The sequence below is a fragment of the Beta vulgaris genome, chromosome 7 (assembly GCF_026745355.1).
Source record: "Beta vulgaris subsp. vulgaris cultivar EL10 chromosome 7, EL10.2, whole genome shotgun sequence".
Taxonomy (NCBI): Eukaryota; Viridiplantae; Streptophyta; class Magnoliopsida; order Caryophyllales; family Amaranthaceae; genus Beta; species Beta vulgaris.
Window position 1 is genome coordinate 52,917,081 of NC_079208.1, and position 26,358 is coordinate 52,943,438.

The 26,358-nt window shown below is 37.8% G+C and overlaps 1 protein-coding gene across 1 annotated transcript; it reads left to right on the forward strand.

Annotated features, from left to right (window-relative positions):
* Positions 1-7,347: 7,347 nt before the first annotated feature.
* LOC109135529 (hypothetical protein) lies at positions 7,348-16,113 on the forward strand. The gene is made up of 4 exons (XM_048648321.1): positions 7,348-7,360; positions 7,453-7,476; positions 7,568-7,797; positions 15,914-16,113. The coding sequence occupies exons 1-4, from the start codon at positions 7,348-7,350 to the stop codon at positions 16,004-16,006; spliced, it is 360 nt and encodes a 119-aa protein (XP_048504278.1). The 3' UTR covers positions 16,007-16,113.
* Positions 16,114-26,358: the final 10,245 nt, after the last annotated feature.

The window sequence follows — 26,358 nt, forward strand, 5'->3', positions numbered from 1 at the left end:
TCCATGTTCAGAAATAAATTTTGAAAAACAAAACAATATCAAACCTTTTTGCGAACAACTTTTGCAAAAATCCATTTTCAGAAAAAAAAAATTACATTATTTTGCGAAAACCATTTCATGCGAAATCAGATTTTGTATGAAAATTTTAAAATTTCATTTCACATATAATTGAACTCAAAGTGTTAAAATTTAGAAAAGGAGAAAAATTAAAAAGCCCATTTCATACGAAATCAGATTATGTATGAAAAAGTTAAAATTTCATTTCAAATATAATTGAAACTCAAAGTGTTAAAATTTAGAAAAGGAGAAAAATTAAAATGACCATTTCATGCAAAATCAGATTGTGTATGAAAAATTTAAAATTTCATTTCAAATATAATTGAAACTCAAAGTGTGAACATTTAGAAAATGAGAAAAATTACTCTTCACCGATTTAAGTGGCAAATAAGTGTATGGACCAACCGTTCCTGGTTAACAAGCAAGATTTTTTTTAAAAAAATCCTCCTAAATTAAATCAAATAGGCAGTGCACAAGTTTTATTGCTCAAAATAAAAATAACCCAAACCAACCCATCATGATTCATTTGGATGTATCCTCGCACGCATCGCGTGCACAAAAGGCTAGTACTAATATATTAAAAGGCGTTCTTGAGAAGAAGAGTGATAAACCTCTATCAATTAGAGGTCAATTGCCCTTTAACAAGGACCCAAGTGCAAAATATAAAAGCGGTAGGGTTTTGCTTTTAAAAAAACAAATAAAAGCCACTGAACTTGCCAGAACATCTGTACAACATTTTGGACGACGAAAACAGTAAAAGTATAATAACGTTCATAAAGTACAATTTGTACGGAAACATGGGTTTGTAGACAGCTTGCCCACTAACAAGGTTATTATTGTCATTTCAACATTTTTACATACACAAACAGGGGTTGGTTTAACAAAACATGCATTTGAAACACACAAACATGGGTTGATTTAACAATAACCAGGGTTTTAAACACGCAAACAGGGGTTCTTATCAAAACCGATTGTGCTTTTTTGGAGAAAAGCTGAACGGGGCACACAAATCAATGTAACTTTTTGCTTTATGTCAGAGATCACTTGTTTACTTTTTGACGAAAAGTACATTTCAACATTTTCTACATACACAAATAGGGGTTGGTTTAACAAAAACACGGGTTTCAAACACACGAACAAGGGTTGATACAATAATAACATGAGCTTCAAACACACAAATAAGGGTTCGTATCAATAACCAATTGTACTTTTTGGAAAAAAAAGATAAATGGAACACGTAAATCAATGCAATCTTTTGTTTTATGTCAAAGATCACATGTTACTTTAAGCAAAAAGTAGCTTTTTTATTTAATTTTGTTTTAACAAAAAGGTAACTTTTAGAAAAAAGTTGTACTGATGTTCTGGCAAGTTCAGTGCCTTTTATTTGTTTTTTTAAAAGCAAAACCCTGCCACTTTTATATTTTGCACTTAGGTCCTTGTTAGAGGGCAATTGGCCTCTAACTAATAGATGTTTATCACTCCTCTTCTTAAGAACGTATAAAAAAGAAAAATTGTTGATGTGAAGATTTGAACCCACATCCTCAAGTATGAAAGAAAGAGATCCAATCATTACTCCACCATACTATTATTGCTTTTTCAATCAAAATTAATGATAATATATGAATGAAAAACTTTTGAAATTCATATAATTAATGAGATGACTTTTTTAAATGAGTATGAGATGACTTATTTAACTACTACTAAATTGTAGCACAGAAAAAATCCGGAGAATCGCCCGTATTTAAATACTAGTTGATATTGGAAAATGAGACAAAATTAGTTTCATATTGTTTTTTTTTTTGGTTGAGTCTGTTGGTGGCACTCAGTATAAATGCTTACTGAATTGTAAGGTTAAGGCTTTCCAATATGATATTCTTTCAGAGGGAGAGATGGTAGCTCAGTGGAGTACCACCCTGAATTTCAAGGCATTTCCCAGGGTTCGAATCCTCATCCCAACAACCCCGAATTCTGGGCTGTTTAGCTTTGTACCCAACCTCTAAGCTGGTGTAACCTGCAGGCTAGCAGGTCTTCGGACAATTATCTTTCCTAATTAAAAAAAATGATCTTCCTTCGTTAGTGATTAATTTGGTATTTTGTACTTATCACGTTTCAAAATATTTGAAAAGTTTTGATTTTTATTTTATTCACTTACTCCTATTTGATCGTGTTTTGCGAATTTAACTTAGGAGAAAATATAGTCATGTAGGATCTTGTTCGATTTATCTCGATGTGTAATTTTAAAATATCAACTTTTTAAAAATTTTTAGTTATAAAAAATTAGAGAAATCTTATGCAATAAAAAGCGTCACGTAGGATTATCATGTCATTAATTTTCATTTTAAATATTTTTTAAAATAGAATTGTACATATATTTAAATACACATAAGAAGTTATAGATAAGCTAAAATTAGAGTTTGATTTTGCATGAACAACCTAAATTATTATATTATGTAAATTGTGTATAACTTTTTCTACGTAATTTGGAATATTATCATTTTTGTTCCATTGGATAGGGCTCGCAATATGCTCCGTAGGAAGATCTATTTACAATATAGTTCTACAACTTATGAAATAGAAAGGGTGACGTAGGATTGTCATGTCATTAATTCTTATTTTAAATATTTTAAAAACTAGAGTCATACATATGTTTAAATACATAAAAGAAGTTTTGGATAACGAGAAATTAGAGTTTCGTTTTGGATAACGAGAAATTAGAGTTCCGTTTTGAATAAACAATCTAAATTATTATATTATATAAATTGAATATAATTTTTGCTACCTAATTCAAAACATTATAATTTTTCACCATTTGATAGTGCTTGAAATATACTTCAAAATAAGACCCATTTACAATATAGTTTTACAACTCATAAAAGTATATTTAACTAGATGAATGATAAGACATTATTTAATTAGTATTTATTTTAGACAAATATAACAATAGTTATAACTATATATAGTCTACTGTATGTGACTATAGTATCTTATCATAGGTTCAACTTACATGATTAAATATGTTATCTTTCAAAACCTCAGTCTTATTACGTGTCCGGATCCTCTAGAGTTTTAATAAAATTATACAAGGCAGAGTTGTATATGAACCATACATTTTAAAATCAAGTGCATGTATTGGTGAAAAGGGGGAAATAAGGGGGTGGATTTTTATGAGAAAAAATAGAGTGGGTTTTGGAAAGATAATATATGAGCTATTGATTTTTGAATAAACAGTTGATATTGCTCAAACTCTACGTTATAGATTTCTTTTAGAACTCTAGAGGATCCAACCACCAGCCTTAATTGAACCAAAACAATTTAGTATTCCGACAATAATTATTAAGGAAATTTTGTTGTTACAACAAAAATTAAAATCTATAGCAATATGATGAAAAAATTAGAGTATGATTTTACAAAAACAACCTTAAAATATTATAGAAAGCTCCATCTAAGCATGACATGTCATTCTTTTTATTTATTTTTTTAAAAGTGTTTACATAGATATAAATACATATAAGGTGTTTTTTGATAAGTAAATATTACACTCTGATTTTGAATAAACAACCTAGATTATTCAACTATGTAAATTGAATATAGCTTTTGCTATATAATTCGCAATATTATATTTTTTTTACCATCGAGAGTGTTTTAAATATGTTTCGAAATAAGTTCCATATACAATATAATTTTACAACTTATGAAAAATATATTTACTTAGATGAATAACATATTATTTATTATTTATTTTAAATACATATAAAATTAACTATAAAAATAGCGTATTACATGTAACGATAGCAATTATGCTTTTCAAAATCATACTTTTAAAAATTGAGTTATATAAAGATAAAAAGTACAAATATATAGTTTTGAACCTATAGCATACCATGATGACAATACATGAAAAATCAAATGAAAGTTTGTTAACGACATTGCAGAGGTGTTATGCAATTGACTAATTATTTTATTCCTAGCATATTTGTTATATAAATTATTATTTATGTTAACAAAATTTTTGTAAAAATAGAATAAACAATAGCCCGTGCAACACACGAGTCAAAACTAGTATGGATAATATAACCCTATCCTATCCTCGAGTAGAATTTCGGAAACAAACTCAAATATAAATATGGCACTATAATAAGTCAGGATCAGCCGCAAACACGCCTTGTTTCGGAGTGCAATTTCGGGTGCGAAACAGTAGAGCAGGCGATCACGTCTTACTAATAATTGGCTAATGGAAAAAGGTAAAGGTGGAGGAGGAGGAGGTGGTGGTGGTTTTCGTGATCTTTCACTTTTCCGCTTTTTCCGAGGTTGTTCTCTCTCTATCTCTTTACGTTTTCTTCCGTTCAATTATATTGCCTTTCCTGCAAATTTTACTCGTATATATCTCCTTGGTCCTTGGTGGTTTCATGTATATATCTACTCAAATGTAAAGACCCTTTTTTTGTCGTCCATAAACTAAATTTTTTCTGTTTAGTTTCGAGACTGCCACCCCACTTGACTTCTGTGACATTCATTTTTCTTCTACATCTTTGCATAAAGTTTTTCTTATATCTCTTTCAATTCTAAGTTTCTAACAATAAGTGCTTGTGCTAACAAACAAGATGACTCATCATCAGATACTTAACCAATGAGATCATTATGTACTACTTCCTCCGTTTCATATTACTCGCTACACTTCTCAATTCACGGACTCCTAGGCAATTTTTGGAGAAGAGAGAGGTAGAGAGTAAAATAAAAAAAGGGACCCATGTGAGAGGGGAGAGATAGAGAGAGTTTATTGCCCAAAAAGGAAGTGTAGCAAGTAATGTGAAACTTCCCATAATGGAAAGTGTAACGAGTATTATGAGACGGAGGAAGTATGTAGGATGAAAGCATATCCAGCTCTTCCTTTGATCATTGTTTCCTGTGGTAAACTATGTGAATTTTACTTCCATAGGTTGTAGAGTGGGCGGGTGGGGGATTGGCAGCGTGCAAACTTCAATCTAGCATGAAATGAGAACCAAAGTACTAAACACCAGCTATGTAGCAACATTTCTAACATAATATGTAATCAACTAAATTGTATTAAGAATCATTATCGGCTCATTGCTTTTAATGCAACTTCCTACTGAGATTTTGTGAATGAAAGAGGTGGCTAAAAATAGGAAATGTATTAATCGCAAGGCTTCTTTGAAATAAATAATAAAGAAATAGAAATTGGAGAAGGTGAGAATATTAATCCTTGTGAAAGTATTGGGTCAGACCGTCTGACCCAATACTTTCCGTCGGACGGGCTGAGCAAGCACAAGGAAGAAGACGAAGAAGATGCAAGGACTTCACCATCAACAACATCAACTTGCATTCAATAGTTTGGGATTCAAGGGATAAGGATTTAGCTTGAGATAAGATGAAATCAGCAGCTTCATAATACTTGGGATTTGGCTGGGCAGTATTGATTCGAAGGTATTCTTGGAATCTGAAGATGATTGATGATGTTGATGATGATGGATTTTGGGTTGTTGTGATTGTAGTGAAGAGAAGAGATACAACATAGAGATTAAAGAACATGGTTCTCCGACTTAGTAGTGATTCCAGCCCGCCCGAATGAAATTGGTGTGTTTTTTTTGCAATTTTTGGAGGGAGGAGAGAGAGAATGAGTAATAAGAAGAAGAAGATAATGCTTTCTTTCCTGTGATATGATTTTCATTTGGTCTTCTGTGTTATTTTAGTTGGTGTGTAAATTCTTTCAACTTGTGTTGTTTTTCTTTTATTTGGTTTTCTGTGTTCTTTCAGTTGGTGTGTAAATTCTTTCAGTTTGTTGTTTTTCTTTCATTTGGTCTTCTGAATAAAAATTGAAACCAATTGAAAAAAATTTGAATCCAACTGAAAAAAATTGAAACCAACTAGATTTTTTTTGAAACCAACTGAAAAAAATTGAAACCAACTGAAAGTCGTCCGACCAAATATTATGGTCGGACGCGTCTGACACAATACCTTATCTTAATCCTTAGATATGTATTTATTGAATAACCCGTCCTTCTTGGGCTTATTCGAGGCCAGTGCTCTAAAGGTAACAAGTGGGCTTGTTCATGGCACAACCCCAGGCTAGTATGCTAAGCCAACACCTAAGTTGCACGGATTTTTCTTTTCACGTCAAGTACCCGTGTTGGATCCTTCACTTCAACATGGGTATTGACACTTCAACATTCCATTTTGGGATTCATTGATGGAAAATAGGCAAGCAGTGTTGTTACTTGTAATATTCATATTTCATGTTGATAGGCGTGTCGCGCACCTAACAAAAGTAATTTCCTAACGAACCACCTAACTATGTAGTAGGGCAAGTCAGGGTCGAATCCACAGGGACAAACAGTATTAAACACTAGGTATCTCGACTCAATCTAACTAAACGAGTGACAAACAATGATGGAAAGGGTATTGAACTAATACTAATGCTAAACTATGACAATTACTAAGAACACACAAAGTATAATTAATTAATTAAAACATCTAGAATTAAGCATCACCACTAGCATGACCAATACATGAATAATTTCCATCCCAATAAACATAATCAAGAATTCAAGAGGAGTAATGCACCCTATAATTACCAAAGACCTCTCCCGAGTACCAATGGCTTCTCTAAACAAGCAATCAAACCTAGCTACTCCCATGGAATCATGCAAGAAAGAGACATTAAGCATAGCATCACAATTAAATTCCTAGTAATCCTATCTACTTATTCCCATAGAGATATTCATACCATTGATTGAATCAACAAAACCATCTAGATTCAATTCCCATTGAAAACAAGATATACGGAGTCAAATCAAAATCATCTATCCCTAGAATGATAATGAACATAAGAACAATTCAATCAAACAAGAACAATTGATCACATAAACTTGGGATTAATGGAGGAATTCATGTATTAAATCATTGCTAGGGTTTAACTTAACCCTGGATTAATAGACTACTCACACATAATTGAAATAACAAAACAAATAATAAACAAATTAAAAGACATAATAATAATGAAGGAGAGAAGAGATTAAAAAAACTTAGAAGTAATCCAAGAGAATTGCTCACGCGCCCGACCAACCGGGCAGATGTCGCCCGGTCGGGCGGTTATCAGGTTTTTGGGCTCTCAATGCATCATGACTTCCCGTCTCTTGCAGTGGTATGAAAGAGTAAGAAATGCACCAAAATATGCTTGTTCCTACAATAATCAGTCTGAAAACACAAACACACTACAAGATACACATTAGTACTAAAAAGGGCTCCGAAGAGCGCAATTAATACCAATAATCCATGGGGAACGGGGGTAAAATTCTATATAAAATAGACACATCACATGTATCTCCCTATTTATTGAATCACACAATCTAATTTTCTTTGATTGGGTTGTTGATGCAGCATTATTTGGAAGCCATTGTTCCTGTAAGTGAAACACCTTTTTCTTCTATTTTCTCAGTTGGTTTATTAATAACCAATGTCATCATTGAAGCAATTGCTTTTCTTGGATTGTCAGTGACCAATGCGTCTCTTGAGAAAGTTGCCATAGCAAGAGGACTTCATGGTGTGGATGAGCTCTTGGTCCAACTAGGAAAGCAAAAAAACGGAGTTTCTACAGAAGAGGCTTTTAATATACTAGAAAAGGAACTTGGTCTTTCTGCTTTTGGAGATGTTATCAACTCCGAGGTATATGCTGGAGGTATGAATGGTAGCACTTGCAAGAGGTTGCTGAGAAGGTACAAGGAGGTAAGTTTGTTGTATTATTCCTGTATTCCAATGTTGTCACTGAGATGAGATGCCATAGTTAAGTTGTGTGCTGGAAATATGCTCTTATACTTCCTCATGCTTTTATTAATTGAGTAAGAGAGAAAGATGGTTGACAAAAAAAAAAAAAAAAACAGCAATTTTGGTGACAACTTAGTTTAGATAGCAAAGATTTCTGTAAATCTTTGTTTTTGTACTTGTTTGAAAATTGATTTAGTCATCAGTTTCTATTTTCAATTATGAGTTTTCTCTTTTTACACTTTTTCTGTATGTCTTTTTGCTAATGTAGAACTTTTCTTATTACCCATATTCGTAAATGAGGAAAGAATTAAGAAAATATTTTCTTTATTATTTTTTGTGAGATGAAAGGTATATAAATAATTTCAAGAGGGGACACCATAGCTCCCCTCTTGACTTATATCACTAGTGGAAAAAAGCAGAAGGGCTGCGCTGAAAATGGCATGTAGGGCTGCGCTTTTTGACATCAGCCCTTTCCATAGCAGCCCTTCATAGAAGGGCTGCGCTTGTTCTAAAAAGCGCAGCCCTTCATTTTAGAACTAGCGCAGCCCTTCTCATATATATATTTTTTTTAATTTACCCTGCACCTGCACACACCCAGACCTGCACACACCCTCCCCCACCTGCTGCACCCCCTCCCCTCACCTGCTGCACCCCCCCCACCTGCTGCCCCCTCCCCCACCTGCTGCCCCCTCCCCCACCTGCTGTCCCCTCCCCCCACCTGCTGCACCCCTCCCCCACCTGCTGCACCCCTCCCCCACCTGCTGCCCCCTCCCCCCACCTGCTGCCCCTCCCCACTGCTGCACCCTCCCCCACTGTTCCCCTCCCCCACCTGCTGCACCCCCTCCCCACCTGTTCCCCCCCCCACCTGCTGCACCCCTCCCCCACCTGCTGCCCCTCCCCCACCTGCTGCCCCCTCCCCCACCTCTGCCCCCTCCGAGTCCACCCCTGCCCACCCCTGCCACACCCCTGCACCCCCATCCACAACCCACCCCCCCCACCCAAAATCTCCCATGGACAAAAAAAAAGCGCAAATTAAAATACGATAATATATGACAAGTGGAGAAAGGTAATAATTAACTTCATATATATTTAATAATGTAAATAGTGTACATAGGATTGATAGAAACTATTACATTCGAGCTAAATCTCATCCTATGCAATCATCGGTAATGTGGGACGCCAACTTATCCCGAAATTCATCAATTTCTTCTTTGGTGAAGTTCCTCAAACGTGGTGTGGAATTCGCATAAACCTTGCAAAACAACCAAGGAATAAACACATATATAAAAATTCAATCATTTTACCGTAGTTATACTTCTAAAAATGACATATACCTTCCCAATTCAATCAAAATCAAATGCAAGCCTAAAAGTCTACACACTAGTTATAAATATCTTATATAATCATGTTCAAAGAAATTTGGGGTTAAATGACTTATAAGTACATTTTGGGAGCGAAAAAGCCAAAATAGGCCGGAAATGGCCTTTTCGTTCCCGAAATGCAACCAACAACAAATTGCAAGCCTAAGAATCTACATACTAGTTATTTATGCCTCATATAATCATGTTCAAAGAAATTTGGGGTTAAATCACTCTATAAGTACATTTTGGAGCGAAAAGGCCAAAATAGGCCAAAATAGGCCGGAAATGGCCTTTTCGTTCCCGAAATGCAACCAACAAAAATAAGCCTAAGAATCTACATACTAGTTATATTATGCTCATATAATCATGTTCAAAGAGAATTTGGGGTTAAATCACTTCATAAGTACATTTTGGAGCAAAAGGCCAAAATAGGCCAAAATAGGCCGGAAATGGCCTTTTCGTTCCCGAAATGCAACCAACAAAATTAAGCCTAAAATCTACATACTAGTTATTTATCTCATATAATCATGTTCAAAAGAATTTGGGGTTAAATCACTTCATAAGTACATTTTGGGAGCGAAAAGGCCAAAATAGGCCGGAAATGGCCTTTTCGTTCCCGAAATGCAACCAACAACAAATTAAAGCCTAAAATCTACATACTAGTTATATTATCTCATATAATCATGTTCAAAGAAATTTGGGGTTAAATCACTTCATAAGTACATTTTGGGAGCAAAGCAAAATAGGCCAAAATAGGCCGGAAATGGCCTTTTCGTTCCCGAAATGCAACCAACAACAAAAAGCCTAAAATCTACATACTAGTTATATTATCTCATATAATCATGTTCAAAAGAATTTGGGGTTAAATCACTTCATAAGTACATTTTGGGAGCGAAAAGGCCAAAATAGGCCGGAAATGGCCTTTTCGTTCCCGAAATGCAACCAACAACAAATTAAAGCCTAAAATCTACATACTAGTTACATTATACATCATATAATCATGTTCAAAAAAATTTGGGGTTAAATCACTCGATAAGTACATTTGGGAGCGAAAAGGCCAAAATAGGCCGGAAATGGCCTTTTCGTTCCCGAAATGCAACCAACAACAAATTAAAGCCTAAAATCTACATACTAGTTACATTATACATCATATAATCATGTTCAAAGAAAATTTGGGGTTAAATGACTCGATAAGTACATTTTGGGAGCGAAAAGGCCAAAATAGGCCGGAAATGGCCTTTTCGTTCCCGAAATGCAACCAACAACAAATTAAAGCCTAAGAATCTACATACTAGTTACATTATACATCATATAATCATGTTCAAAAAAATTTGGGTTAAATCACTCGATAAGTACGATTTGGGAGCAAAAGGCCAAAATAGGCCAAAATAGGCCGGAATTGGCCTTTTCGTTCCCGAAATGCAACCAACAACAAATTAAAGCCTAAAATCTACATACTAGTTACATTATACATCATATAATCATGTTCAAAGAAAATTTGGGGTTAAATCACTTTATAAGTACATTTTGGGAGCGAAAAGGCCAAAATAGGCCGGAAATGGCCTTTTCGTTCCCGAAATGCAACCAACAACAAATTAAAGCCTAAAATCTATACTAGTTACATTATAATCATATAATCATGTTCAAAGAAAATTTGGGGTTAAATCACTCGATAAGTACGATTTTGGAGCGAAAAGGCCAAAATAGGCCGGAAATGGGGAAATTACACACCTGAGTTTATGTCTCATGATTTATCGACTTCCGCCTTTCAGGATCCTCAAGTACATTATCCCTTCCGTGTGATCTACACGCATATATTCTCCGACATATTTACATCATCTTCCACACAATTTCAGGATAGGTAAAAGGGGGAGGTCCTCAAATGCATCATATTTCCTCATTATCAACATCACCAATACCGAGGATACCTTTTACCAGGTACAACAATTGACCACTTATGATCAGCAGGATCAGTTACAAAAAATACTTGCTTGACTTGTGATGCAATTACAAATGGCTCCTCAGTTTCACGTAGACGACTAAGGTCAACAAGAGTGAAACCGCAAGGATCATCGTTTCTTACACAACGTCGATTATTGTCAACCCACGTGCAACACAAGAGGCAAATATTAAAAGTACAGTAGTCCAGCTCCCATATTTCTTGTATTCGCCCATAATATTGCTTTCAGCATGTACAGCGACTTATCTTTCGAGCTTGCATATTGTGTAGACGACGCCACAAGTGAAACACCACTATTTTGTTGCGATCTTGACTTCAGATCTTGACGTTCAGTCCAAAACGTATACCCATTAATATCATAACCCTCATAAGAGCGTACACTTCACGAGGACCAAATGCTAACCACTTGACTGTTTCAGGAACACTTTCATCCAAATCATTGAGTACTCGTTTATGAAACCAATCAATGAAAGTCTTGTTATGCATTTGCGTCAATGCCCTCACTCCTTTTCCAGGATTGCTAACACGTAATTCCTCCATATGTTCACTTAAATAAGGATGGACATCTGGTACGTGATGCAATACAAATAAGTGAGCTTGTTTACGCTTTTCTACGGAAGGTGTGATCAATTTTGAACCAATTGTACCCTTGCCCTCAAGTCTGCCCTCGTGTCGGGATGTCGGAAGTCCAACAGGATCAACACTAGCAAAATACTCAGCCACAAAATTACTGATCTCTTCACCCACAATCCCTTGAATTATACTACCTTCTGGTTGTGCAGGATTCCGAACTTTATCCTTCAAAGTTCCCATATATCTCTCAAAAGGATAGCACCACCTCAAAAACACTGGACCACACAGCTTAATTTCTCGAACTAGATGGACAATGAGATGGACCATAATGTCAAAGAATGCGGGGGGGAAATACATCTCAAATTTGCATAGAGTTTCAACTACTCTGGACTGCAAGGAATCGAGGGTCGACGGGTCTAGGACTTTGCTGCAGATTGAATGAAAAAATGAACACATTTCTGTAATGGTGTGCCTCACATGCTTTGGAAGTATCCCACGAATTGCAATCGGTAAGAATACTTGCATCATGACATGACAACTTCAACTCACCATTTAAGGTAACAAAGCGCTTCATATTCGATGAGTAGCCAGTAGGGACCTTAATGCCATACAATGACTCGCAAAAAATCCGTTTCTCTGCACGCGACATCGTGTAGCAAGCTGGTGGCAAATAATTCTTCTCCGAATCCTCCACCTTTTTACTTTTCTGAGTTTCATCATCAACCCTTTCCTCCCCTCTTTTCTTCTTCCTTCCGTCCCTTTTCTGAGCCCACAACTCTGGTCGAATCCCCTCTTTTTCCAAGTAAAGTCGTGACGCCTTAACATCTTTTGTCTTGCCCGGAATATTCATAAGTGTCGCGATAATAGCTTCACAAACATTCTTCTCTATGTGCATGACATCCAAACAATGTCTGACCTTTAGATCTTTCCAATATGGGAGTTTCCAAAAAATGGACTATTTTTTTCCATAATCCTGTAGGTCTATCAACCTCACTAGCAGGTTTACCAAAGACTGTTTCAATGCCCTTCACCTGATTATAAACTTCAGTACCAGTTAATGGTCTATGAGCAACTTCTTCTTCAACCGTCCCATCGAATGCCTTCTTCTTAAACCGATAGGGATGGTCGCGGCTGAGGAGCCTTCGTGTGCGCATATACACATGTTTGCAGCCCTTAAGGTGTGTAGATTTCATGTCATCTAAACAAATCGGGCAAGGTTGTTTTCCTTTAGTCTTATACCCAGATAAGTTCCCATAAGCTGGATAATCGTTCATAGTACAAAAAAGCATGGCACGCAGAGTGAACATCTCATTAGCATACGCATCAAATACTAACACTCCTTCGTTCCACATCTTCTGTAAATCTTCAACAAGCGGCTGAAGGTATACATCTATGTCATTTCCAGGTTGTTTGGGCCCCGATATAAGAAGCGACAACATCATGTACTTGCGTTTCATGCACAACCAAGGAGGCAAGTTGTAAACCACTAAAACTACTGGCCATGTACTATGCTGCGAGCTGAGATTGCCAAAAGGGTTCATGCCATCCGTACATAATCCAAGCCTCAGATTCCTATCCTCATTACCAAATGACTTATGCACCCTGTCGATAGTTTTCCACTCAGGCGAATCAGCCGGATGCTTGAGCAGACCGTCTTTCTTCCTACGATCTGCATGCCACCTCAAATTCTTCGCATCTCCTTTAATTGAGAACATGCGCTTAAATCTAGGTATTATGGGTAGATACCACAACACCTTGGCTGGTGGTCCTTCACTACCTCCAGCTCCTTCACGCTTGTACCTCGACAATCCACAACGTGGACACTCATGTAAATGCTCATACTCATTACGATAAAGCACACAATCGTTAGGACAAGCATGTATCCGCTCGTACTCTAAACCCAAAGGACACATCAGCTTCTTCGCATAATAGTACGACTTTGGCAGTTCATTTCCATCAGGGAGCATCTCAGCTAAAACTTCCAACAACGATGTGAAACTAGAGTCCGTCCAACCAGCGTTCGACTTAATGTTGAACAGTGTTACCACCGCGGAAAGTTTGGTGTACTTTGTACAACCTGGATACAACGGCTTTTCAGCAGCCTGAGACATAGACTCAAAAATACGAGGTCGTCTACACGACTGATCTTCAACCTCGTGTATCATCTCGTCTACCCGATCCCTATCATCATCTCCAAATTATCATCCAAATTCTCATCCCCTAACTCATCATCATCCTTCTTTTTTTCTTCACATACATCATTCTTTACTCCAGAGCTTCCCATATACCTCCCCTGCTCACCATGCCAAATCCATACGTGGTATTGAGGCCTAAACCCACGGCGAAAGACATGCTCCCTAACCACATGTATACTACTAACCTTGCTCACATTTCTACAATCCAAACAAGGACAATAAAAGTCGACTGCTCCAGAGGATGTTTGATATTCTAATGCACTTCTACAGAATTCCGAGACCCCATTCACAAACTCAATCGATTCACGACTACCATACATCCAAGTACGATCCATCTCATTCAAGAAGACCACCTCTAATAATTAAACACAACATTCATTATAATGCATCAATCATTATTAAAGTACACACACTCACATATTCAAATCACACACGTATACAACAAGCTAAGATAGTCACATGTTCAATTGTATGCATGCAGTCAAAGGTCCTTATCACTCCAACCTAACCCATCCTTGGACGTCTAATCTCACTAGTGAATATATGCCAACTTTTCAATTCTAAGGAAAATCCGGCAGCATTTCCCTACAGTTCTCCAAGTACACAATGTAGATAATTGCTTATCTACATATGTACCAGAGAACAATGTAGCGAAACGATAAGCCAAGATTTTCCTCAGAATTGAAAAGAAGACACACATTCACCACCTAAGTGAGATCAAACGTCCAAGAACAGTCCCAAACCGGGGACTATTCAAGACTTACTCCTAATGAGTAAGTCTTGAACGGGTATCTAGGCATATATGATGATGATTCAAACAACTATTATAGATTTCATATATATAGCTAAATCACATTGCGTTTTCATACAATCTCATATCAACAAATAATATATATATACATTATAAAAAATACATATACATTCAATAAATTATCAACTTTGTCTACATGTTAAACTATCTATTATTTACCTCTTAACACCAACGACGCGCAATGAAGAGAAAAGAGCTACTTGGACTTTATTTGCCTTCCTTAGCCTCTTCTTCCTACAATTGACAAAACCCACATGCACATTAATCATTTAATTCAATTAAGAAAAACAAAAGTAACTTAAAAACAAAATTAATTCATACCTAATTAACCACTCAAATGGCGGAGAAGAAATGAGAAGAGAAGAGAAGAGAAGGGTAGTGGTGATGGTGGAGAAGAGAAGAGAAGAGAAGAGAAGAGAAGAGAAGAGAAGAAATGTTGTGGGTGGCGCAATGTGGGTGGCGCGCAAGGTGGTGGCCGAACCACAATGTGGTGGAGAAGAAATGAGAAGAGAAGAAATGTTGTGGTGGAGAAGAAATGAGAAGAGAAGAAATGTTGTGGTGGTGGTGGTGGAGAAGAAATGTTGTGGTGGTGGTGGTGGAGAAGAAATGTTGTGGTGGTGGTCGCGCAAAGTGGGTGGTGGTGGTGGTGTGTCGAATTAGGGCTCGCAAGGTGGTGGTGGTGTGTCGGTTTTTCGCACGAAATTGTTGAAGGTGAAAGAAAGAGGGAAAGTGGGAAGGAGTACTACTATAGGGCGCGCACATAGAAGATATCGAAAAAAAAGTTCAGCTAGTAGGGTTGCACTAATAGTAAAAAGCGCAGTCCTTCACCTTGAGAAGGGCTACGCTTTTTTGAAAAAGCACAGCCCTCCAACAATAGGGTTGCGCTTTTATCAAAAGCGCAGCCCTTCTTGCGCAAACCCTTCTGCTTTTTTCCCCTAATGTATGATAGAGATTTACAAATAAAGAATCTCACTTAATTTGTCATTTAAAAGAATCAGTTATGTTTTGCGACATTTACAAATAAGAAATATCAGTTAATAAAAAGCAGAGGATGTATAGTACATGGTCCTTCCCTTGTCATTTCCATAATGTGTTGGATAACACATCAGCAGTACATCGCATTTACTTTTTACAGCACTTGTACATTAAATTGTATTCTATTATTCTGTTTCTGTAGGCTATGGAGTCAAAGGACGAGCTTAGGGTTAGAGGGAAGATGCATCTTTTGAAAAAACATTGTGGCTACAAGCCTACAACTCTACAAGGGTAACGGAGAAAATGATCATTGTTGTAGTGCGCACGAGTATTATTGCTGCTTCATCGTTCTATACTTTCTATTAGGTTTCTTGTAGTCATATGTTTTGTTGTCACATAGCATCATATACAGATATACTAGTATTTATTTCATCATATATTTCAATCTCGGACTTAGAAAAATGAGTATAGACTCAACCTTATAACCCCAATTTAATCAATCACTAGTTATAAGGCCCGGGCTATGTCTCGGGGAAGAAAAAATTTCATTTATTAATATAATACTTCATGATAATAACACCAAATACAACTTAGGCTAGTGTTTAGAACTTTAGTATATATACTTGAAGTCTCGGGATCAAACCCTATACTATGCAATTTTTTGATTTTTTTATTGTACATGGATTACATAAACTAAAACTCCCTAGGGAGAGCGCCATGTGGCACAGTTTCTTCTTTTCGCACGCCTTTTAATATATTTGTAAAGATATCTATTGTCGAGCGATTACAAAGAGTATGGCTAGTATTATTATTCATCTAAATAAAATAATAAATATATTCTTTTGAGTTATAAAACTATATTACGAATGAATTTTTATTTTGAAACATATTTCGAGCGATCTCCAGTGATAAAAAAATTATAAATATTAGAATTTTACAGAAAAAATTATAGTCAATTTACAATTGAAAGAGATGTTACTATTAAGATAGTACGATATACGATTGAAAGATATGTTACTAACCTTCATATGGAAATTGGAATGGAATTAATTGTCGTATAGTAACAACGTAGATATTGAAAAGTGGATTCTAACCTTATGAGGATGACTAATCGTTCACGATCTACTTTTTTAGTAACCTTCATATGAGAATTAATGGTGTGTGGTAATACGATACACGTACAAATCGAATATTGATAAGTCGATTATAACCTTATGAGGATAAGTAATTGTTCATGATGTACTTTGTTACTAAACCTTCATATGAGAATTAATGGTCATGTAGTAACACGATGCACGTATAAACCGACTATTGAAATGGTCGATGCTAACCTTATACGGATAAGTCATCGGTGACTAGGGGTGAAAGTTATTCGGATAAAATCCAAAATCCAATCCAATCCAATCCGAATTAGTAATTCGGATCGGATTCGAAATGTGTTCGGATTGGATTTGGATAAAGATTTTTTGAAATTTTGGATTTTTGGATCGGATTGGATTAAGGGTAATAGGATCCAAAAATCCAATATAACCAAATAGTAATATGCCTTGTATTATGTATCTTGATTGAGCTTAAGTTCTTAACTAATTTTTTTCTAAAAAGAAGCATAGTCCATAGCTTAGTAAGCATAGGACTTTCACCCTTCCCTTTGAACCCTAACAACACTTAATTCCTCATTTCCTAAATCTACTAGGCTGCCGTTGTGCTTGATTTATTTCAACGAGAAACTAGAGTTTTAAAAAACCGGATTCTCGGATCGGATCCAATTTAGAGTATGAAAATTCGGATTGGATTGGATCGGATTCAAACTCTAATTGGTTTGGATTCGGATTGGAAAATTAAAATCCAAATTTTGTTTGGATCGGATTGAATTAGGTCCTAATCCAAACTGTACACCAAACTTTCACCCCTATCGGTGACGATATACATTGTTACCACTTGATATGCCATGTTTATATGGCATTCTTGACACTTTTTCACTACTTACTAATGGGATTTGACACAAGTTTTGTAATGATATTGATCTTTTTCTCTACTATGTTGTAATTTGCTCTTTTTAATCATTTGAGCTCATTTGTGTTGGAGAAAGTTCAAGTTAGAAAGTTAGCATGTCGAAGAAACTTTTTGAAGAGTTATCATAGTGAAGCAAGGAAGTAAGATGTGTGCTTCTTGAGTATTTTTGGTATGAGCAAGTCATTTTCAAGAAGGGAGATGAGAAGCTGTACGACCAAGCCTCCGCGGTCGTGGAGCTAATGAACGCGGGCGCGACGAATTTCGGAAGAAAACTGCCGTGAGCTTCTCCGCGACTTCACCGCGGGCGTGGAACCCCTCCGCGGTCGCGGAGCCCTATAACGAGGAATTCGGCTTTTCGTCTTCTCCTATTTTTCTGATAAAAAGAACACTTGGTCTTGTGTGTTTGGGAGATCGTTTTTCATCTGTTTTTAGAGAGAATTCAAAGAAAATATTGTAATCCTTTATTTTATGGAGAGCTAATCTCCCATCTTGGTGTATCAATCGAATCAACCATTTTAATCAACTTGTGAGTTCAATTCTTCCTTTAAATTGCTTGAATGTTGATGATTCTTCATGTTTGATTGTTTGATTGTTTTTGTGCTTAAGTTAACTTGATCAATTAACTTTTGCTTATTCAATCTCTTTATCTAGATAATTGTCTGCTTTGAGATTATCTAGGGTTGTAGTTTATGCCCAATTATCGCACGCTCGTGGATGATTGAGTATAAGAAGAATCATCATATAATTTGCATTCGACCGCTTGTGTGAATGCTAGATTACCCTATTGAAATCTCCCTAGTTGTTATCTAATTGCTTAATTAAACCTAGAACGCTCGGGCTAGGTTGTTACGCCATTAAGGGTCAGATTAGAGCGCTCGCTTAGTCTTACCACTACGTTAGGGGAGATTGAATCTTATGATTCACAATAGGGCGTTCAAGTAACTTAGGTGTTGAATTGTTCAATGATCAAGGGTTGAATTGGTTGTGAAGATTGATTGCCAAGTTCTTGTTTATTATTTGATTTTCCTTGTTTATGGTTTATTTGTTTCAATTTCATTCCTCAAACCCCCCCCTCTTGTTAACTAGCACACGTTAGTCAAACCAAACCTACCTTCTCCGTGGATTCGAACCTTACTTCCTTATACTACGTTTGTATAGGGTAGTATTGATTTATTTGTGCGTTAGCCAATACGACTTTAGCCTCGCCAAATTTGGCGCCGTTGCCGGGGAAGGCAGCAAGTTTGGGTTTTTATTTGTGTGTTTGTTTGTTTTTGTTGTTGGTGTGTGAACCTATCTTATGGTTCACACCCGTGCTTCTCATATTGGATCTTTGTTGTTTGATTCAGAGATCGAAAGGACACTTTATAGGTTGAGGAAGGAGATTCGGGGTCATTTCCGTGAGTTACCTTTCTACATTGAAGTTGAGGAAGAAGAGATGCCGCCTAGAGCTGATCCGACATTGAGGGAGCTTTCTGCTCCTAATCTGGACCAGGCACCATTGGCCATCCAATATCCGGAGTTTGGGGAGAATGTTACTTTTGAGTTGAAGTCGGGTCTTGTTCATTTACTGCCAAGCTTCCATGGTTTAAATGGGGAGGATCCAATCAAGCATCTTGCGGAATTCCATGCTGTTTGTACTAGTATGCAACCAAGGGGTGTTACGGAGGATCAAATCAAACTATGGGCCTTTCCTTTTTCATTGAAGGATAAGGCTAATGATTGGTTCTATCATTTGTGCCCCAACAGTATCACCACATGGAGGGGATGAAGCAAGCTTTCTTGGAGAAGTTCTTTCCTTCAAGCAAGTTGAATGAGCTTAAGAGGGCCATTAGCAATATTGAGCAAGGTTATGATGAGATCCTTTATGACTACTTAGAGAGGTTTAAGAGGCTCGTTGCTTGTTGTCCTTACCATGGTTTTGCCGAGAAGGATCTTGTGTTATACTTAGTTGGTGGGCTTTTTCCTGATGAGAGAAGGATGGTGAATGCTGCTTGTGGGGGTAACATTGATAATAAGACCCCACAACAAGCCATGGAGCTCATAAGTGAGTTTGCTGAAAGTTCCGCACTTATTCTAAGAGAAATACCACTCGGGGAGTTAAAGCGGCAAGTTCTACATCATCTTTGGAGTCGGAGGTGTCCGACCTTAAGGGAATGTTCCGGCAATTTTTGGTGAGTGGTAATCAACAACAAGTGAAGGCTTGTGGTATTTGTTCCAACAACGGTCATGCGACTGATTCTTGTCCGACTTTGCAAGAGGAAACCCGAGAGGTGAATGCCGTGGGATATCAAGGGCAAAGGAAGTATGATCCATTCTCAAACTCTTACAATCCCGGATGGAGAGATCATCCGGTTTAGTTACAAGCAAGGGAATCCAACTCTCCAAGGAAATCAGAATTTTCAACAAGGTCATAACCCTCCTCCTCACATGCCACCATATCAAGCTCAAGGGAAATCCTCTAGCTCCAACTCAATGTTTACCGAGGATATGATCAAGGCTTGGCTCAAAATGTGACTACTATGCAGTCCAACATGGTGCAATTTCAACAGGAGACAAGGTCTAGCATTCACAATTTGGAAACACAAGTGGGTCAAATGTCTAATGTTGTGAATAAACTTGAGGCCCAAAGTTCGGGGAAGCTACCATCTCAAACCGAGGTGAATCCCAAGAGGAATGTGAGTGCCAAGAGGAATGTGAGGTGAATCCCACTCAAATAGTTGTTAGTCACCTTTATAACACGATAAACATAATACGATACAGACTACTTACATACGTGGATAGTGGTTTTCTACTATGAAATTGCAGGTACAAAATATATATGCCATCACACATATCTAAAAAAAATTCGGCGTCGTCACCTCCGCCACCTCTTTCACCACCATCATCAGTATCATCAGTGTTACCGTCTTTGCTGTCCTTACTGTCATTATCACCGTCAACACCATTACCGTCGCCGCCGCCGGTACGAATACGGCTCCACTTCGCCTTGATCAGCATCAGGTTGAAATTGGCCTTCTTCAACGCCGTAGCCGTCGAGAAGTTGACGGACTTGGGAGTCGCGGGAAGCGCTCGGTCGAGCAACTCCCGGGTCGTCTCGGCGGGCACTTTGGCCACCGCAAGGCCGACGATAGCCCAGCCTTGGAAGGTGGCCAAAAACACGGAGTTAATCACCATTATCTCGCCGGATTTTTGTAAAATCCGGTCGAGATAATGACTATTAATAAACTCCTCGGCAGCTTTGACGTCAGACGGCTTCACCTTCACCGTCATTGTGCCGGCCGGTTGCTTGACATCAGGTGTCAAGGCAAACCGGAACCGGCTTGACAATAAGAAAATTCTGGCGGCCAGCCCCGTTTCTGAGGTTTTGAGGCCCAACGACGAGCCTACATATTAGGGCGCTGATTAAGTCCAAGTATTTTTAATGTTTTATTTTTCGGTCTAGACCGAAAAATAAACAATTTTTTGGTCCGAATTTTTTGAAAGAGACGTTAAAATAAGAATGTAAGTACTTGATCGTTTAATATGTCAATCAAAATCTCAAAAAAAAAAAAGAAAGTGAAAAGATGCACAATTAAATCATCAATAAAGAAATTACAATTAAAATTACAACCATCCATTATAGAAGGACCAAAGGCGGAAAAGTTCAACGTGGAAAACAACAACACCCAAAAAAAAAAAAATCATCAATGTCAAAAATAAAATACCTACATCCAATCAATCCAGGAAAACACAAAATTATTTTTTTTTAAAAAAGAGGGAATCGTTTTCGGCGAGTTACCATACCTTAGAACATATCTAAAAAAAATTCGGCGCCGTCACCTCGGCCACCTCTTTCACCACCATCATCAGTGTTACCCTCTTTGCTGTCCTTACTGTCATTATCACCGCCAACACCATTACCGTCGCCGCCGCCGCCGGTACGAATATGGCTCCACTTCGCCTTGATCCGCATCAGGTTGAAATTGGCCTTTGTCAACGCCGTAGCCGTCGAGAAGTTGACGGACTTGGGACGTTAAAATAAAGAGACGTCCGAATTTTTTGAAAGAGACGTTAAAATAAAGATGTAAGTACTTGATCATTTAATATGTCAATCAGAATCCCAAAAAAAGAAAGTGAAAAGATGCACAATTAAATCATCAATAATGAAATTACAAATAAAATTACAACCATCCATTATAGAAGGACTAACGGCGGAAAAGTTCAACGTGGAAAACAACAACACCAAAAAAAAAAAATCATCAAAGTCAAAAATAAAATACCTACATCCAATCAATCCAGGAAAACACAAAAATTCTTTTTTTTTTAAAAAGAGGGAATCGTTTTCGGCGAGTTACCATACCTTAGAACATATCTAAAAAAAATTCGGCGCCGTCACCTATGCCACCTCTTTCACCACCATCATCAGTGTTACCGTCTTTGCTGTCCTTACTGTCATTATCACCGCCAACACCATTACCGTCGTCGCCGCCGTCGCCGGTACGAATACGGCTCCACTTCGCCTTGATCAGCATCAGGTTGAAATTGGCCTTCTTTAGCGCCGTAGCCGTCGAGAAGTTGACGGACTTGGGAGTCGCTGGAAGCGCTCGATCGAGCAACTCCCGGGTCGTCTCGGCGGGCCCTTTGGCCACCGCAAGGCCGGCGATAGCCCAACCTTGGAAGGTGGTTAAAAACACAGAGTTAATCACCATTATCTCGCCGGATTTTTGTAAAATCCGGTCGAGATAATGTGTATTAAAAAACTCCTCGGCAGCCTTGACGTCAGACGGATTCACCTTCACCGTCATTGTGCCGGCGGTTGCTTGACATCAGGTGTCAAGGCAAACCGGAATCGGATTGACAATAAGAAAATTCTGGCGGCCAGCCCCTTTTTCTGAGGTTTTGAGGCCCAACGACGAGCGTACATATTAGAGCGCTGATTAAGTCCAAGTTTTTTTTTCTCGGTCTAGACCGAAAAATAAACAATTTTTTGGTCCGAATTTTTTGAAAGAGACGTTAAAATAAGGAAATAAGTACTTGATCATTTAATATGTCAATCAGAATCCCAAAAAAAGAAAGTGAAAAAGTGCACAATTAAATCATCAATAAAGAAATTACAAATAAAATTACAACCATCCATTATAGAAGGACCAAAGGCGGAAAAGTTCAACGTGGCAAACAACAACACCCAAAAAAAAAAAATCATCAAAGTCAAAAATAAAATACCTACATCCAATCAATCCAGGAAAACACAAATTTTTTTTTTTTTTAAAAAGAGGGAATCGTTTTCGGCGAGTTACCATACCTTAGAACATATCTAAAAAAAATTCGGCGCCGTCACCTCTGCCACCTCCTTCACCACCATCATCAATGTTACCGTCTTTGCTGTCCTTACTATCATTATCACCGTCAACACCATTACCGTCGCCGCCGCCGCCGTCGGTACGAATACGGCTCCACTTCCCCTTGATCAGCATCAAGTTGAAATTGGCCTTTGTCAACGCCGTAGCCGTCGAGAAGTTGACGGACTTGGGAGTTGCTGGAAGCTCTCGGTCGAGCAACTCCCGGGTCGTTTAGGCGGGCCCTTTGGCCACCGCAAGGCCGGCGATAGCCCAGCCTTGGAAGGTGGCCAAAAACACGGAGTTAATCACCATTATCTCGCCGGATTTTTGTAAAATCCGGTCGAGATAATGAGTATTAAGAAACTCCTCGGCAGCATTGACGTCAGACGGATTCACCTTCACCGTCATTGTGCCGGCCGGTTGCTTGACATCAGGTGTCAAGGCAAACCGGAACCGGCTTGACAATAAGAAAGTTCTGGCCGCCAGCCCCGTTTCTGAGGTTTTGAGGCTCAACGACGAGCCTACATATTAGGGTGCTGATTATGTCCAAATATTTTTAATGTTTTATTTTTCGGTCTCGACCGAAAAATAAACAATTTTTTGGTCCGAATTTTTTGAAAGAGACGTTAACATAAGGATGTAAGTACTTGATCATTTAATATGTCAATCAGAATCCCAAAAAAAGAAAGTGAAAAGATGCACAATTAAATCATCAATAAAGAAATTACAAATAAAATTACAACCATCCATTATAGAAGGACCAAAGGCGGAAAAGTTCAACGTGGAAAACAACAACACCCAAAAAAAAAAATCATCAAAGTCAAAAATAAAATACATACATCCAATCAATCCAGGAAAACACAAAAATTCTTTTTAAAAAAAGAGGGAATCGTTTTCGGCGAGTTATCATACCTTAGAACATATCTAAAAAAAATTCGGCGACGTCACCTCTGCCACCTCCTTCACCACCATCATCAGTATCATCAGTGTTACCGTCTTTGCTGTCCTTACTGTCATCATCACTGTCAACACCATTATCGTCGCCGCTGCCGCCGCGGGTACGAATACGGCTCCACTTCGCCTTGATCAGCATCAGGTTGAAATTGGCCTTCTTCAACGCCGTAGCCGTCGAGAAGTTGACGGACTTGGGAGTCGCGGGAAGCGCTCGGTCGAGCAACTTCCGTGTCGTCTCGGCGGCCCCTTTGGCCACCGCAAGGCTGGCGATAGCCCAGCCTTGGAAGGTGGCCAAAAACACGGAGTTAATCACCATTATCTCGCCGGATTTTTGTAAAATCCGGTCGAGATAATGAGTATTAGAAAACTCCTCGGCAGGCTTGACGTCAGACGGATTCACCTTCACCGTCATTGTGCCGGCCGGTTGCTTGACATCAGGTGTCAAGGCGAACCGGAACCGGCTTGATAAGAAGAAAATTCTGACCGCCGTGGCTCCGGACTTAACGCCACCCATTTTGTTTTTGTTAATGTGGGGTTTTTATAATGAGGAGAGAGAGAGGTCAGAGATCACAGAGATGAATAATAATGAGGAACGTTCCTGATGAGGCTCGAGGTTCAAGGAAGGAGACAACTATAAAGATTGAAATTTTTTTCCGGTTTTTTTGTGGGGTTCAAAATAATATTGGTTATTGCCTCAAAGGAACCAATTTCTAACTACTACGGTTTTCTTTAGTACTCATATATAAGTATATGATGAAGTATTATATTGGATTATTACCTCAACTTTTTTATTATATATTTTTATGATATTCAAGTTATTTAATAATATAATCGAAATGGATTTCTTGCTAAATAGATGGTTTACTTAGGTTTTAAGCGAATTAAGGCCACTAAGTATAATTATTCAAAGTCTAAGGTCATTTGGTATTAAAGACTGGTTTAGTCAATCCGTTATTTATTATATCATTGTTTATCATTAAGTTTATGTTTAATAGTATCATGTTAGGTTTTATATTTTATTTTGTACATACGTAATACTCAGCTTGGCTGATTACGTGCTTTTCGATATGTTGATCATGGTTGTGCCTTATTGATCCTGTGATGATCTATTCGGTGAGCAGTCTCTCAGGATCAATAGAGCATCGACCATTTCAGGTTTGAAGATGATGCATCATGGGTTCGGGTTTCGTGGAGAGCTTGTGTTTAACTTTAATACTTTATAGTTTAATTTTAATTATGGCTGACTAGTTGACTTTGGTTTGGTTGACTTTTGACTTTGGTTTTAGAAGTTGACTTATGGTAAGTTTTTAAAGTTATTTATTTATTTCCGCTGCAAAATTCTGAAGAAGCCGATACGTTATCACACGAGCGATAATGCTTTGATAATATTACCTCAACTTTTTGATTTTTTTTTAACTTAGATTAAAGAATGTATCACAAATATTTCCTACTAAAGATACGTAATTTTGTATATACTCTATTTTCAAAATACACAAACTTTTATATGAGGCGGGCCACACCTTCAACTAATGGTGTGACCACCATCCCCCTTCTCTCAAACCCCCCCGCCCCCCCCTTCTCTCACGCACGCCCCCCTCTTTCTCTCATTTTTTAAAACTCTTTCTTTTTTCTTTTTTTTTTCTAAGGGAACTAAGGGAACTAAACTTGCCTTGCATTTCGAATGAAGATTCGCAGAAGTTGGTTTGTCCAATCTCGGACCAGGAAATTCGAGATGCGATGTTCGATTTGGCAAGTAATAAATCACCGGGACTAGATGGTGTTCCAGCTGATTTTTACAAAATCCATTGGGCAATTATCGGCCCTTCCGTATTGCAAGCAGTAAAAAGGTTTTTCACTTCTGGCCATCTCCTCCATGAATGGAACAAAACACTCTTGGTTCTTATTCCGAAAATTAACCCACCAAAAGAGGTAAGTCAATTTCGTCAAATAAGCCTCTGTAACGTCATTTATAAATGTATCGCAAAATGTATGGTCAACAGGATGAAGCCCCTTCTGCCGAATCTAATAGATGATTACCAGAACGCGTTCATTCCGGGGAGGCACATGGATGACAATATTTTGATATCTCACGAAATCACTCACATCATAAATAAGCAAAGGACGGGGGTCCGTCACCTGGCGGCACTAAAGCTGGACATGAACAAGGCATATGATAGAGTCAGCTGGTTGTTTATACTAAAGGTTTTGAGGGCTTATGGTTTCCCCAGTTATTGGATTCAACTCATTCAACAATGTATTGCAATAGTCTCTTATAGAGTGCTAGTTAATGGAAAGTTAACCCCAACTTTTCTCCCAAAATGTGGTTTACGCCAGGGAGACCCCTTGTCTCCTTATCTTTTCC